Source organism: Pseudonaja textilis, chromosome Z (assembly GCF_049901715.1).
Source record: "Pseudonaja textilis isolate UNSWEBS1 chromosome Z, rPseTex1.2, whole genome shotgun sequence".
Classification (NCBI taxonomy): Eukaryota; Metazoa; Chordata; class Lepidosauria; order Squamata; family Elapidae; genus Pseudonaja; species Pseudonaja textilis.
The window spans coordinates 39131878-39147770 of record NC_142008.1 but is presented as its reverse complement, the minus strand read 5'-3'; the positions used below and the strand labels follow the sequence as shown (position 1 = coordinate 39147770).

Sequence of the window (15893 nt, the reverse complement as noted above, 5' to 3'; positions counted from 1 at the left end):
TTTGTCTGGGGTTGGTTCAATTTTATTGTATTGTTTTCTTGCCTGTTTGACTCTTAAACTGAAGTATGATTCTTTTTCCTTGTCCATGTCTGAAAATACATTTTTATTCCACTCCGTCCCTTATTTCTAACTCTTTCTGGATGAGCATGCAATGGACCAAGGCTTAACATGCAACACAAACAGAGGCTGACAAGGCAACAGGGCAAACAGACTCCTTAATTTCTTTAACCTAATTATTACCTCTTTCCAAACAGCAGATGTAATTATTTCCCTAAATTGGTACTTACACTGCATGTCATTCAGAGAAAGAGAGGGAGGAGGGAGGGAGTGAGACTGACTAACTGACTGATAAGTATATAAAGCCATATTTCAAGGACATTGAGTGTACGTTGTGTATTTCTGTTGCTGCCTGTGATTGTCAAGATAGATAATTTACTTTTCACTTTCTTTCGGTAGTTTCTAAATTGAATTTATTTTTTGTGAAGTACAGAAAATACTGAAACTGTAACATATAAGTCTCTTCATTGAAATTACAATGACTTGGTCTGAAAAATAAAGAGATGAATTATCTGTAAATGACTTTCCTTTGAAACTAATTAACTTTGAGAAGACAGATCACAGGAGAGAGATTTATGTAATGAAAGACATTGGGTTAGAGTAATCACAATATGTATTTGCTGTATTTCTGGATTTTTTGCTTTAAAGTTTGGTTCTTGGCATATATTTTTTTGTACATCTGTGTTATGATTTGATGAGCTGCATTTATCTCCGAGCTCAGTTTTTATTTTTTTTAAATTAAACCCTCATATAAAATTGATTAGCTTAAGATTACATGACATTTTTAGATTACATTACATTTTTGCCTGAAGTCAACTCTTAGAACCATTTCTATTGAACAAAGCTGTTAGAAATATGATAAACAGGAAGCCTGTTTCCTTGATTGAAATAATAAAGTACCTACAACTTTCAGGATCTTTTATCTAAGTCCCTTCATTCCTGATGAATTTGTTAAAGGTAGGACTTTTTCTATTAAGATGAGACAGGCTTGCAACTCCCAAAAGAAGGAGGGAAATATATTTGACAGTCACTGGACATTTTCAACCCTACTTCAGCTTTCTTATCCCAGTCAAGAGGAGGCAAGAGAAAATGGTGGTGTACATGCAGAGAAAAGTCCAATACAGTGTTCACTAACAAAAGGATCCCTAAGTTCCAGCAACATTCCAGATCCAGATCCTTTCTGTTAGGTGGTTTTACCTTGAGAATTTAAGAAAACAACATATAATATTTGATAATGTAGACTTGGCCATTTTGACTTTTCATAGTATGAAGCATTTTGTCCTCTTCTAGCCATATATGATCAAGGACTCCTCCATCTCCATAACTATAGGATCTCAAGGAAATCCTTCATCAAAACCTTCTCTTCTACCTTTCTTTACCTAACTGACTGGCAGGGAAACTTGCTTTGGAGCAAGTGCTTGGATTCTTTCTAACCCACAAGGGGTTTTCTAACCTGAGTCAGACATAGGAAGGAAGAGGAGCCTGGAGAATAATTTGGCTATTTCTCAACCTCAAAAAGGTAATCAGTTTTGTGAGGGGGTGAGTGGTATGGACAAAAAGGTCAGCTTGAGCTAGTGGCCAAAAACAATACTTGAAGCTCTGCATGTTCATGCGTGTGGTAAATTTGTTTAATAAATAGTTACATTTATTATTGAAGCTGGAATCACTAAAATGTCTTGCTTTAGATTACAATTGATAGATTATTCATTTACTTAGATATTCATAACCCACCTTTCTTTGTAAAAATCATACACAAGCTGCCATACAATAACATGGGTATAAATCATAATAAAATGTTTTGGATTGGCCTCTCCCTGCCAGGAAAGGTCTGTTGAGAGATGTTTTCCAAAAGTGTTTTATTAAAGCCAGAACACAACTTGTCAGTGAAGTGAAACCTTTGCTTGTTGAGAATCTAAAATCAGAACCCAGGTTTTCTTTCCTTATCTATCCTGCCCCACTACCTTCATAAATTGATTGGTTAGCATTTTAATACTTAGTATTTCCCATAAATATATTGATAATGACTATCAGATTCAGTGGAAACCAAAAAGATTAATTAGCAATTTGATACCACACACATAAATATATTGATAAGGACTGTCAAACTCAATGGAAGCCAAAAAGAGAGATACTCCTTTATTAGATTTACATTCTCCCTTTATTTCAAGAATTCTTGCTTGTTCACATGGATTCTCCCTTCTTTTTTATACTCTCCTCAGCAGTCTTGTCATCAGGCTGAGCTGAAGCAGAGTGACTTTCCGAGAGTCACCCAGGGGTTTACAAGCTGGGGAAAGATTTGAACCTTGTTTTTCTCCCTCCCAGCTCCTAGATCAAAACTCTATAGAGCTCTTGAAAAAAAGAAAAAAGGGGAGGGGGGGAGACAATTCCTGAATTAGGCAAGGGAGAATAAACAGACTTGTGAATATGCACCTCCACCCCACCCCATCTTAGATTTTGAGCTATATTATACATAACTTATAGTGTTTGTAGGATAAAGAAACCCAGATGTTTTCAGCAGCCCTAACTGTAAGGTAAGGTAAGGTAGGACAGCGAGATATAGGATTTGCCTGCTTTTATTTTAGAGACGGCCTTGCAATTCTGCAACCGTGGAACGGGTTAAGGCTGGATAATTTCGCGGCGCTAAATGTCATCACCAGAGTGTAGAGCGGCAGCCATGGAGGGCCGCAGTGCCGAGTCTGCGCGTTGAACGTCAAGCCCATTGAACGCAATGGTTAGGAAGGAATCAACTCGTGGAAGGTCAAGCTCTCTGCGTCAATAGAGATACAAATTCTCCCTGTGTTTTGACAAGTCTGCGTTGGGCCCTGTTCAGCTTTCCAAAGTGTTCCATAACAAAGTTGTTAAACGGATCCTCCCTTTGCGATGGTAATCTCTTTCAGAAACGATCTCCATCTAAACTCTCGGTAGAGCACGATTCAGTGCCAAGGGTAGATCTGGCGCTACAGAGTGGCTTCAATATGTTTATAGCCGTTCAAGAATTCCGGCGTGGGAGCTGCTTGCTTGCTTCGTGGTTGTTCTTTATCGTGCTGGATGGAGATTCCACGGTACTTCCTGTCAACTGTTTAATCGCCCTCCATCCTCACAAGAACGGGACGTGCTGCTTAAGGAACGGCCCTTATGAAACATTCACTCCCTTATTTATTTTAAAAAGAAATAAGGTGGCCTGCAGCAAGCCATTATATCAGAACAGGTCACACTGAGTTTTAAAATCCCTGGTTATTAAAGTAGTACTAACTCTTTGTAAGATTGCTTGGAGCTTAAGTCATGAATATAATTCAGGAAAAGTCTGCTCAGAATTAACTCCCATTAAAATCAATGGAATTACTCCTAAGAAGCCTACAGTCTTACCAATGCACATGAGAAATAGCATCTGCAAAGTTGGGTTCACAAAACTCTATGGCAAGGTACGCTAAATTAGCTGGGTGGCTTATGGTTCTGAATATTACAGGCATTCAATCATCTTCTTAGTATCTTGTGTTAAAGGGAGCCATCCTGTTAATTTTTAAGATAGTTTCAGCAAAGATAGCATGTATTGGACACACACATTATGATTGCTGTAAGATGTAAAGGTCCCACTTCAAAATCCTCATGTAGTTAAACCTCTTTTTCAGTCATGATTTCAATCATAAAACTAGGCACTGGAAAATACTTTCACTGATTTTATTATTTTTATGGGTTTTCTACAAATGTCCTAGAACAGAAATTGATTGACACAATAATATTGTTCCAAAGCAGTTTTAGTTATCTGCATTAATTCAGTAATTCTTAGTGGACTTCTTTTGCTCATAAAATATATATTAATTAAATAATAATATTGGGTTAACTGGAATCCTTAATTTAAATAGCTGGAAGCCAACTAAGAAGTTATTCCATGCATGAACTTCCTGCATTTTGTTGATACTTTATAATTGGTCAGTCAGTCATCAGATTTATATTTTGCTTTTTCTCATGGAACTCAACATGATACAGAGTACTTTCTTCTCTAGTACCATTCCCACAGCAGTGACTTTGTGAAATGACTGAGTTGAAAATAACTGGCCTAGTGATATCCACAAACTTCCAAGGTTGTATGCATCAAAATATGGGTCTTCTTGGTTGGTCTACACCTAACTTTTATGGGAGAATATGTACCAATAACATTTTCTTTATATATATATTTTTTTAAAAAAAATCCTTAATCTGTGGACCATTCAGTCCCTGGGGTAGGGTTAAAGGCTTTAGAGGAGAAAACACTTCTATCCTAAATGTATAAATAGTTGGAAATTTTACTGAAATCGGGAAAAATACTTGTTCAAAAAAAGCACATATTCTGATAGAGAGAAGATCCATAGGGAGGAGCTCCAGGATGAGTCTGAAAGCTCCGAAGACTAAACTTCTGGTTCGTTTGGACATTGCAAAAATACTTGTATTTAGATTGAAGAGATTTGTTATTGAGGCTACAGTTGCTGAATGGGTGAAAATATCAGAATTTGTTCAGGCATCTCATATCTCAGTTACATATCTCAGTTGCAAAAGAAGGTAGCATTTTAATACAGTAAACAACCATAGTTACTGAGAACGACCTATATTCTATGCAACTCTGTTTGTATGATGTGCACTGCTTTTTAGTAATGAACATGTATTAGATTACATCTAATAATACTGGCCCCATTCAGAGACCCATTGGGTCAGGGTCAATAAGGGTGAAAGAAAAAGAAGGCAACGCCCATATCTTTCTGACAATGCTTTTCCAATGTACATCTATCTCAGTTCAAAGTCTATGATACCTCACTCAATTGGATGAAGTTTCTTTGTTCTCAAATCTTTCCTCTCCATTAAGCTCTCTGGTAATTGCTCTAAACTATCCTAACTTGACAAATATGTTGGTCTATATAAATCCCAAGTGGATGGAAATTAGATGAGCTGTAATTGCTTCCCACATGTTTGGAAGATACCAGATTATGGAAGGTGGCTTCAAAGTATTTTAATTTAATGTAATGATTAAAACCATTTACACCTATGAATTTTCTCCCTGGTTATCAGTCATTCTTATAGGCAGTAAGGTTTCCCCTCCCCTCTTAAGAGAATTGAAGTGGAAGGATTTCAGTTGAAGTATCTTGGGAGAGCCACTCATACATTACTGGTGTTTTGCCTATGTCAGAATGATGATACTATGATCACAGCTTTATCAGGAAAGTTATTTCTCTTGTCAAACCCTAAATGTTGTCCCTAGACACAATGAGAGCAAACTTGCCATCTATCAAAGTCTCCAAAGATATATAGTTCAGACAGTGGAGTGTGAGGATAATTCCCCCTTGCTTGGTTGTACAGCAACAGTTCACACAACCCTTGGCCAAATATTCTTTACATTCCAATGAATGACCTGCTCACCTAGGGTTATAGTTGGAAACATGTTTGTGCAACCACTGCTGCTTCGCAAGGGATGGATCTCAATAGAAAATATTTCAGCTTAGGCTAATAGGACTTCAACCTCCACCCTCAGGAAATAGAGAATAGCGACCATTGTGGGCACTTCCTAAGTCTTTGTGGTGAAATCCATCAATTAGCAAGATTCCCCCATTCATTCAAAGAGGAATTCTTCGGCTTCTCCATATTGTATCAGCTCCTCTATGGATGAAGAAGGAAACATTCACATATTTCATAATAGAATCCTATCTAATACAATACTCCTCTCTCTTAAATTGGTTTTTCCATTGGGAGTATCCACAAATAAGGAATGTCCTCTTCTAAAGGGATTTAAAAAACACAAGATAACACAGCATAACGTAGTACATTCCAGCACAAAGGAGTACTGTAGACTCCTGATTACTGTATACTTTTAGTTAAAATGTGGTTGTGTGTCTTTAATGGCCAAAGCTCATCTACTTTAGGTAAATTCTAAGGATTATGGGAAACTTGATGTGGGATAAAGGAATTTTGTGTAATAGATTCAAGAAAATCTCTTTTTATTTTACATCTTTCTCTCTTACAAATGGGATCAAGGGTTTGTTTCAAAATTGATTTCAAAACACATTAAAAAAGGTTTTTCTATAAAGTATATAACCTGGTAAAAAAGTGGATTTATTTTAAAATAGTTTTGAGAATACACAATATATGTAAAAATGATACTTTTGATATTTTTCACAGATATTACAATTAAGTAGAAGTTCAGAAATAATTACAAACAATATCAGATATCTATTTAATTATTTCTCTGCAACAGCACATTTTGCGCTAATTGTGAAAGAAATTAAGATAAGTTCCAGGCACAAACAGGGAAAGCAAAACATGCTTTCAATTGTAGATAATATATAAAAAATAATTTTCAAAATATTAACTTTTATTTCTCTTCTGTATATTTGATTATTGAAACAATAAAGTATATTGATATATAGTATTATCACACTGTCAATTAAAAAAATATTTTTTTTTTAAACCCTGGTTGCATTTTTGGGGGGTATAGGTTGTTCCATAAACTGCTGGATTGAACATCCAATTTTGCTTGTGGAATAGTAACAATAAATAATAATATATATATATCAACCTGCTCATCCAAGAAACAGATCTAATATCTGATTTTCATTTCTGTATTCATATTAAATCTCCACCCCAGCCTGCCCCCAATAAAAGCCTTTAGCACAATTCTGATGTGTTAAAGTTACATCTTAGAAAAGTAGCTTAAGGAGAGAAATAAATTAATATCAATTTCAACTGTGTTTTCATCACACACACACACACACACACACACACACACACACACACACACGGAGGGGGGGAGGAGAGATTCTCTACCAATATCTAATTCACAAATTCTAGAAAGCCTATATATAGTTATGGAAAAACGACAAAAATTGTCAGAAATGTGCATTGTATGCTTTGTTAAATTCTGACCAATAGGCACTAAATCACCTTCAGTCTTTAATTTATTTATATTCCCTATATGTTTTACATATTTTTTGAGTTCTGAATCAAGGTTCGAAAAATACTCAATTTTTAAATCACAAAAGCCAAAGATGGGTTAACATTTTCCACTATTTTTTTTTTTACTTTAATGTAACTGTACTTATTTTCTTTTTTATACCTTCCCTCATATTTAAGATAAATTTGCTTTTGGGTGGCCATTCTCTACTTCTGGGTGTCCTTTGAATATCTTTCTTATTTTCCGATTATCTCTCTTCCCCCCCACAAAAAACCCCACAACAACAACCTAAAGTCCCAACACTCAGGCAGTACAGGATGCAAATGCTGCTGAAAAGCTGTTTAGTTATTTGAGAAACTCATTCTTAAGGTTGACTCAACAATATCATAATGGAAAAAATTATAGAGAAAATAGGTTCTTCCATCTGCCCTGGAAAATAAATGCAGTGTCCAATAATTTGAAAGCTCTATGGAGACTTGAATTCAATTAAAGGGTGTTCCAACTGTTATCCAAGAGCTTACTTCATTTTGGAGATCTAGATTACTAGGGAATTTAATATGAAGTTGCATACATACTGTACATGCAATCTGTTACTACTACAGGAGATCATCATGGAGCAAAGCCCAGATTAATTAAACTGAACCCGATTCAAGCTGCTGGCTACAACAAGATTACTCAATCTAGTGAAATTAAGAGTGAGGTTTTCCAGTTAGGCTTCATTAATTCCATTCATTACAATGCAGCATCCAATGTATCTTTAGTAAACCTTTGAAATAAAGCTTCAAATTATCTCTGTGTAAATCCCAGTGAAATCAACAGAGCCAACTTTTTCAATTGACACGCCCTGGAATGTAATAGCAAGTTTGTTAATTTTGTTGATATTTCAGTGTAGTTGTTGGAACCAGCAGAAGAGAAGGACGGACACACACACGGACACACTGACTGTACTGCTACACAAATTCTTTTTATTGAAACTAGGTAAAAATTTTCGGCACTAAACTATCATTTTTAAAATTTGGTATTGTGTGTATTCTGTTAAATCTTGGCACCATATTCTTTCATGAACACTCATTCCAAAGACACCACTAGCTGTGCATGAGTTGAGGACAGGACTGAGACATCAGCCCTGGTCTTTTGTTGTAGAACTCGGTCTACTTTTTGCTATAGTACCTTAACATATGAGAAAGACTGGGAGAAATAAAAATCCACCTCTGAATCTCAGTTCTTCCCATTTTCTGACTTCAAGAACAACCAACCACTTTGCTCTCATTACTTTTCAAATCTTCAAATACTCCTGGATAAATATAACTCTTTAATTTTTAGCTAATGTAGAGGAGCCAGGACAGGAAATAATCAAACGCTTTTTGTTCCGTGGCGTCCTTTAATATTTCTCTAAGTTTCCTTCTTTTATTGCAGACATTGCAAACCCTAACCCTAACCCTGACCATAATTATTTTTTATTCCTCCAAGGAATGGATTTCCTCTAAGGAATAGATTAGGATACGGTTATGAAATAGTTGCTGCCAATTGTGCTGTGACAATTTTTCCTTTCCTTTCCTTTCCTTTCCTTTCCTTTCCTTTCCTTTCCTTTCCTTTCATACATACACATGGTGGTGGTGGGGAAGAGAGGCTGGGAAATAAGGTGCAGTCCTCGCCATTGCTGGACAGGATTTATCCAATTTTTTGTTGTGTTCCCAGAAAACCATATTCACCAGCAGTAAGCAATTCTCTCTCATCTTGGAAATAAACTTTTAGGCCACATTGAGAAGGATGATTCCTGATGGGTGCTGATAGCAGCAGAGCAAATTCCACCAAGTAAAAGATTCCAGCTTAGAGAAAATCTCTAAGGGGTGGGGGGGAGTTAAACCAGAGTACATATTTATATTTTCTGCGAAACTAATATCCATCATGAAAGAATCCAACAACACCTATACAAGTATTTGTACTGACCCCCCCCAAGCGCCCCCCCCCAAGCCAAGCAACAAGGAGGCAGTGGAGTCTTGGTGTGGAGGGTTAATTTCTTCTACACTCTGTTCCAGTTCTCACCCATGTCCTTTCAGTGCTGAGTAGAACAATTTAAAAGCCAGTTGCTCCTTTGTAAGAACTTCACTTAGGAAATCAAGGACGGCTTCTAGCAGATTTTGACCAGTCTAGTCAGGCAGGACAAAAGGGAGCAGGATCTTTGTGACAATCTTGCCCCAGGCTCATGGCCCATCTTTCTTCTCACTTTTAGCTGGGTAGTTTTCAATTCATTCATTTAACTACAATTTAAGATATACCTTTGCCTTTGCTCAATTATTTATTTACTGGTGTCTACTCTCATTATGAATGGAGAGTATTCAGTTGAAATTTGGAACACTTTTCCAACAGCGATGATCTTAATTTTTAGTATCCTAATGAGGATCTTCCTTTCCTTTGAAACTACTTAAAAACATTGGAAGTGCTCTTAAGGGAGGGAGGGAGGGAGGGAGGGAGGGAGGGAGGAAGGAAGGAAGGAAGGAAGGAAGGAAGGAAGGAAGGAAGGAAGGAAGGAAGGAAGGAAGGAAGGAAGGAAGATAAACATCTACATGCATACATTTGGGGTGTCTAAATACATGTTTTTATAGACATTTGCACACATATTAAGTGTGAAAGTAACATAGAAGTGGTTTTTCCAAGGGGGGGGCACAAGAGGAGAAAGAAGCATTTTGCCTCTTTTCGGGGAGGGCTGCCCGATGCGCCAAACAGGCTGCAGGGGCTTCACTGGCGGTTGTAATTCTTCTGGCATTAGTCGGACCCCAGCTTTCAACTTGACCTTGGCCTCTAGTCAAGTTTAACCAGTATCTAGAGGAACGCTATGCCTTTAGCCTGTGTGAAGGGGGTGAAGAAGACAAGGAGCTCATGTTCTGTGCAGGATAGTTGCCTTTGGGTCCGGCTGGTTTGCATTTGAAGGAATGAGATTCCCAACTGGTCAGGGACAGAGAAAGCTCCCTGCTTCCTTCCATGGAATAATGGAAAGAGGTCCGAAGCTTATATTTTTTCCGAAGGCTCAAGCCTTTTGAGAAGGAAAGGAAAGGAAGCGGGGAAGGGGGTTGAAAATATGCTAGGAATAAATATTTGCCTTTGGGCATGAGAAAGAATGCGGAAAAAGATACTCCAGGAGAGGTTGGGACTGGGGGGGAAAGATCCCTTTATGGCTACAATTAAAAGAATTCGCTGAAATATTGTTTAGGGACAAACTCCCCGGATTGCATACCATTCTCAGAACGGGCTTGCGGGACTGGAGGCCCTGAGAACTGGCAGATCAGTTCCTTCCTTACAGACCAGGAGAAAGAAACTTGCTGAACAATGAAGAGTTTAGAATGCCCAGCCAGAGAAAATAAGGGTGGTGACTCCCACAGTTAGCATAGCCATTCTTTAATATGACCCAAAATGCATCAAAAATTAAAGCACACCCCCCCCCCCCGCAACATCAAACAAAACACTATCGCCGTGTGTAAAATAATATAAACCTTTTCCCTTCTTTAAAAGTCTAATGATGGGCAAATTTCTCACATTCTTCGTTCAGTGATGTCATCATCTTTAATGTACTTGTTTATAAGGAACGCATTTCGTCAATAGTTCCCTGTTTACAGTACACATATCCCTGTATAATTTCTTTAAATACATGCACACCTTCACAGATAATGGTTTTTTTTATTTTATTAGAACTGTGTTGAGGTTGCAGCCTCAGCAGCATTTTCTTGGTTTATATTATTTTTATTGAATATGTCTAGGTTAACATTAGTGGTAGTAGTAGTAGTAGTAGTAGTAGTAGCAGCAGCAGTAGTAGCAGCAGCAGCAGCAACAGCAGCAGCAATATTAGTTCTGCTACTATTAGGAAGCCTCTGCGGACACTCATAGACAATAAATTTTCCCATTTGTTGGTTCTGTTTCTCTTTTTCTTTTTATAGTAGGAGATGATTCAAGCAAAAATTACAGGCTGTACATTTTACTGTTGTAGGGACGAGGTAGGTTACTGCGGTTGATTCATGTCTCTTTTAACCCCTGATCTTCTGTATTCTTACAAAACCAATCTACAACTTGCACATCTAATGGTTTTCTCTGGGAGGGGTAAAATATTGTTTTTAAGCAAGAGTGGTAACATTCTGTATACTTTTACTATAGAAAGTAAAGTAGTAGATTGCAGAAGAAAATACATGGCATTTAAGCGTTTGCCAAAGAATTGTCATGTTCCTGGTGGTCTGAAAATAAGTTATTTCTTTCTTTTTAAAATCTGGTTCTGGTAGGTGTAACTGTAGCCAGAACAAGGCAAGAGGCTTCTGCAATTCCGGTAGGATATCAATATGTCGAGTGAATCGGGGTGGGCGGAATGGAGGATCTAAACAAAACACCCCCTTCCCCCGAAAAATCTACCACCAAGTAGATCAGCAAGAACGAGTTAGGGAAAGTTTGACATCAGGACCCGTGGATCTCCCGCTGGAAAAAAATGCCCCGTAGGCAATGTGCTGAAGAGAGGGGAAAGGGGAGGGAGGGCAGGCATATTTTGGGGTGGGGAGAAATACCTGTTCTTAAGCACCCCCGTTCGTGCCTCTCTTGACCCACAGAGTGTGGTGTGGAAGGGGCAGCCGCGCGCCAGTGCCGTCCGCGTGCAGGAATTCCAGCCCCAGCGCGATTAGGACATTATTGAATTATCTGCACTTTATTCCTCCGATGTTTATCATCTGCTTTGCATATCATGTGGGGAATGCCTAGCCAATGGGAGACGGCCTGACACGATACTGGCGCGTCAGCCGTGGTCAAGTCAGAGAGATTGAATATCTCTTTTTTCAGTCTTTGGGGCTTTTAAAAAAGAGCCACTGGTCTCAATGCAGATCGGGCTATGACAGCCTCCGTGCTCCTCCATCCCCGCTGGATCGAGCCGGTCATGTTTCTCTACGACAACAGCCTGGAGGAGATCAACAAGAACATGGAAGCGGGATTCCACGCCGCGGCCGCGGCCGCGGCTGCAGGCACCAACTTCGTGGCGGCCAACCAGTGTAGGAATCTGATGGCTCATCCAGCCTCGCTGGCCGGTCCGGGCAGCACCGCCGCCGCCGCATATCCGTCGAGTGAAGCGCCCAGCGCCGCCGGGATGGCAGAGACCGGGGCAGCTGTCAAGCAGTGCAGTCCTTGCTCGGCCGCCGTGCAGGGCTCCTCGGGCCCCGCCGCCCTGCCCTACAGCTACTTCAGCAGCGGCTACTTCCCCTGCAGCGTCAACCACCACCACCACCATAACGCCTCGCTCAAATCCTGCGCCCAGCCTTCCTCCTCCTCCTTCGCCGACAAGTACATGGAGACGTCGGTGGCGGCCTCCAGCGAAGACTTCCCCTCGCGCGCCAAGGAGTTCGCCTTTTACCAGGGCTACGCCGCCGGACCTTACCAACCCATGCCGGCGGGCTACCTGGATATGCCGGTGGTGCCCACGATTGGCGGCCGGGGCGAGCCTAGGCACGATTCCATGCTGCCCGTGGAAGGCTACCAGCCCTGGCCTATTCCTAACGGCTGGAACGGGCAGGTCTATTGCCCCAAGGAGCAGAACCAGCCGCCCCACCTGTGGAAATCCGCTCTGCCGGGTAAAGCACCTGCGCGGCCCTTCCCTTACCGCGGAGTATGCGTGCAGCACCCGAAGTAGCTCTGCAGCCCAAATGTCAAAGGGCGGCCGCTGCTTCGGTGTCTTCTCGCTCACCGTCCCCGAATTGCCTGCCATTCCCTTCGTTTCGAGCTCACAAGAGAAATGGAGCCCATTCTCCCCCTTCTACGCTTTCTACCCTGTCAGATAAGACGGGGAGAAGGCTGACGCTTCGACGCCCTTGGCGAGCCTGATGGGTTTGGGGCCTTCCTCAAGTTGTCTGGGCCCTGAGTTTGTGAGTCTCGGGGAACATCTCACGTTCCCATTCCCCCATCCGGTGCTCCAGCTTTTTCCCACGCAAGCTTTTCTTTTCTCAGGCATGGGTGCCAAGAGGTCTGAACCAGAGGGTTCAGTGGAAAATTGGGCACCTTGGCCATGCAAATAACTGAGCTTTCATTGCAAGGAGATTCTTGCTCCCATTTTCACCCAATCTCCAGGAAGTAGGGCAATTTTTTAATGTTTTGAGCCCATGTCTGTGAGATTAATAACAATAATTAATAATCAGCACAGCAGCAGCAATCCTCTTAGGTAAACTCACTGTTTCTTATTAAATCATCACTCTTAGAAATAATATGATTATTTTGATTATTTCATATAATTGTAGTTTCTGCTTTCTGCATGTGAGTGCTCTATCAGCCATCTTAGATTAGTTTCCATTACTTTTGTCTAATAGTGTGTTTTATTTTCCTTTCCAGTTTACCACTTTCTCATTAACAGTCTGCGAAATTAGATTTATTTATATTGTTTAAGCAATTTATATAGCTACCCATCTCACCAACAGCGATTCTTTGACTTGTGCTGTTATCAGAATCTTGGTCTCCACTCTTGTTCTTCTGACTACCCCTTTAAAAAGAGATTACAGCTTCTCCTTTTATTCTGACATTAAAAAAGTAGGGCCTTCGCTGCTAGATTATATGTATTAGTACCTCCCCAAATCCCATTGCATTTTGCAGATGTACTGAAGTTAGATGCCAGTTGCCCTCCTTGTGAGAACGGATGCAAGGATATTATATTGGGTGTTTGGTTTTTTTTTGTTTGTTTTTGTATGTTCCTAAGAGAGAATAGGCAAGAAGCAAAGAGACTGTTGAGCACATAAAGTTAGCTGAAAAATACTTTTTGATTCACAAGGTCTCAGTTGCTACCTTGTAGGTTATGATAACTGCATATGATTTTCCTAGAACCTGTTTTATGTTACAAGTCACGAAGTTTACAAGCAATATTACTAGTCCTAGAGAAGAAATTCCTTACCTGGAGAACTTGTACAAATGTTGATTGAACTTTATTTAACCCAGCCAATTTGCAAAAGGATTATCTGTTGATCCATAAAATTTATATTTATAATGTGTTTAAGAATTGTGAATAATAATAGCACCTGCCTTCCTGTTTTTGGTTTTCTGTTCTAGATGTGGTTTCACATCCTTCCGATGCCAACTCCTACAGGCGTGGAAGGAAGAAACGAGTGCCTTATACAAAAGTTCAGTTAAAAGAACTGGAGAGGGAATATGCTACAAATAAATTCATTACCAAGGACAAGAGAAGAAGGATATCGGCTGCTACAAATCTCTCAGAGAGGCAGGTCACAATTTGGTTCCAAAATAGAAGGGTGAAAGAAAAAAAAGTCATCAACAAATTGAAGACAAGCAGTTAATGGATTTAATGGAAATATAGCTGCTTTGGGGCCACAAAATTCAATTTTCTCCCCCTGGCCCAGTTTAAAATATTAATAAAAATACAAAATAATGAACATTTTCCTTTTTAAAAAACCCTCTCTGTCTTTGGATAGAAGGTTTTTGAATAAGTATGGTTATTAGGCGCCTTTTAAGACGTTCTCCTAAAAATCCAAAAGACACCACTTCAGGGACTGACTTATAAAATCCAGACGGACCAGGGATATTGCAGCTCAATTTTTAAAAGATAACATATTGTCGAAAACAGTGTAAGTATTATTTGTGACTATTTTAGGATGCATTCAGATGATAATTGGGAAGATTTGTTTTTTAAAAGTATGTAGACACACATACATACAAATATTCCATTGCTTATATTACTATCCCAAAACACGTCAAAAAGTAAATTTGGTGCAGGAAAGAATGTACAATTACTGTACATTAAAGCAATATATTCCATGCTTTTTTTTTCCTTTTAGAGGAAGGTACCGAGTAAAGATTTTGGCAGACAGCAGTGAAACAAATTTTATGTGGTATTAATCTTGAGTTAAAAGGAGGATAAACTGCTAGATTTTTTTTCAAAGCTGTTAGCATATATTTCAGTAGCTTATTTCTTCATGCATAAATTCAATGAAGAAACAGGATCTTCTCTAGTTTTATAAAGAAATATATTTCAAGCTCAGTGACACTAACTATCAAGTGATAATTAATTGCATTAATTAAATATCAAATACTGTATATTATTCTTTTAAAATGTGTGACACAGATAAAAACTGGCAGCACTGTCTTATATGAAAAAGTTGTTTTCTAGAAGACAAATATCTCCAAGCCCAGAGTGAAAATTATAATGTGTTTCCCAGAAGTGTTTTGATTTCTATATCTATATTTTGATCTATAGGTAAATAGTTTTCTCTTTATTTTACAGTTATGAGGCTGCATTAGAAATATGAATTCATTTTACATCTCCCCTTCCCCAATAAATGAATTATTTCAACCAGCACATTCTATGCTTTTCCCTGCTCACTAGATGATACAGTACTATCCTGTAAATAATAATAATTAAAAAAAATCACTGTGAAAATGTATTTCTGCACCCCTATTTTTTATATTTTTACTGAAAATTAAAGTCTAAAATCTATAGATACTAGCATTATGCCTGTTAATAAAATAGTCACTATAATAAAAGACTGGTTAAATCCTTATTTATTTCTTCCATTCCATAAATCTTGTGAAAACTGGGATTTGTCATAGACGTTCCTTCTTAAATCTAATTTTTTTTTAAATGCTACATTGCCTAACTAGAGTACAAACACACCAAGGTTAAGCTGTGGGGTATTTTGAAATGGTAGTCAAGGTAGGGGAAGAAATATAAAAACATGGCCTGAATATCTACCTCTTCCATAATGAAAAATAGCTAAGACTGAAAATAAGACTGCTCATATTTAAAGTATGTTAACCAAATGTAAATATTAGAATGCTTGCGGCTAGATTTTGGTTCCAAGGAAATGAAATGAGTAGAGATAATTCAAAACTTGACCTTGATTGGGCGGGAGGAGACAGACGATTTGTGACCTTGACTTCTGACAGCTCATGACTAGTCTTC

General features: G+C 38.8%; 1 protein-coding gene across 1 annotated transcript; it reads left to right on the top strand.

The window, feature by feature from the left end:
* The first annotated feature begins 11834 nt into the window (after window positions 1–11834).
* HOXA13 (homeobox A13) lies at window positions 11835–14271 on the top strand. The gene is made up of 2 exons (XM_026708222.1): window positions 11835–12567; window positions 14027–14271. The coding sequence occupies exons 1-2, from the start codon at window positions 11835–11837 to the stop codon at window positions 14269–14271; spliced, it is 978 nt and encodes a 325-aa protein (XP_026564007.1).
* The last annotated feature ends 1622 nt before the right edge of the window (window positions 14272–15893 follow it).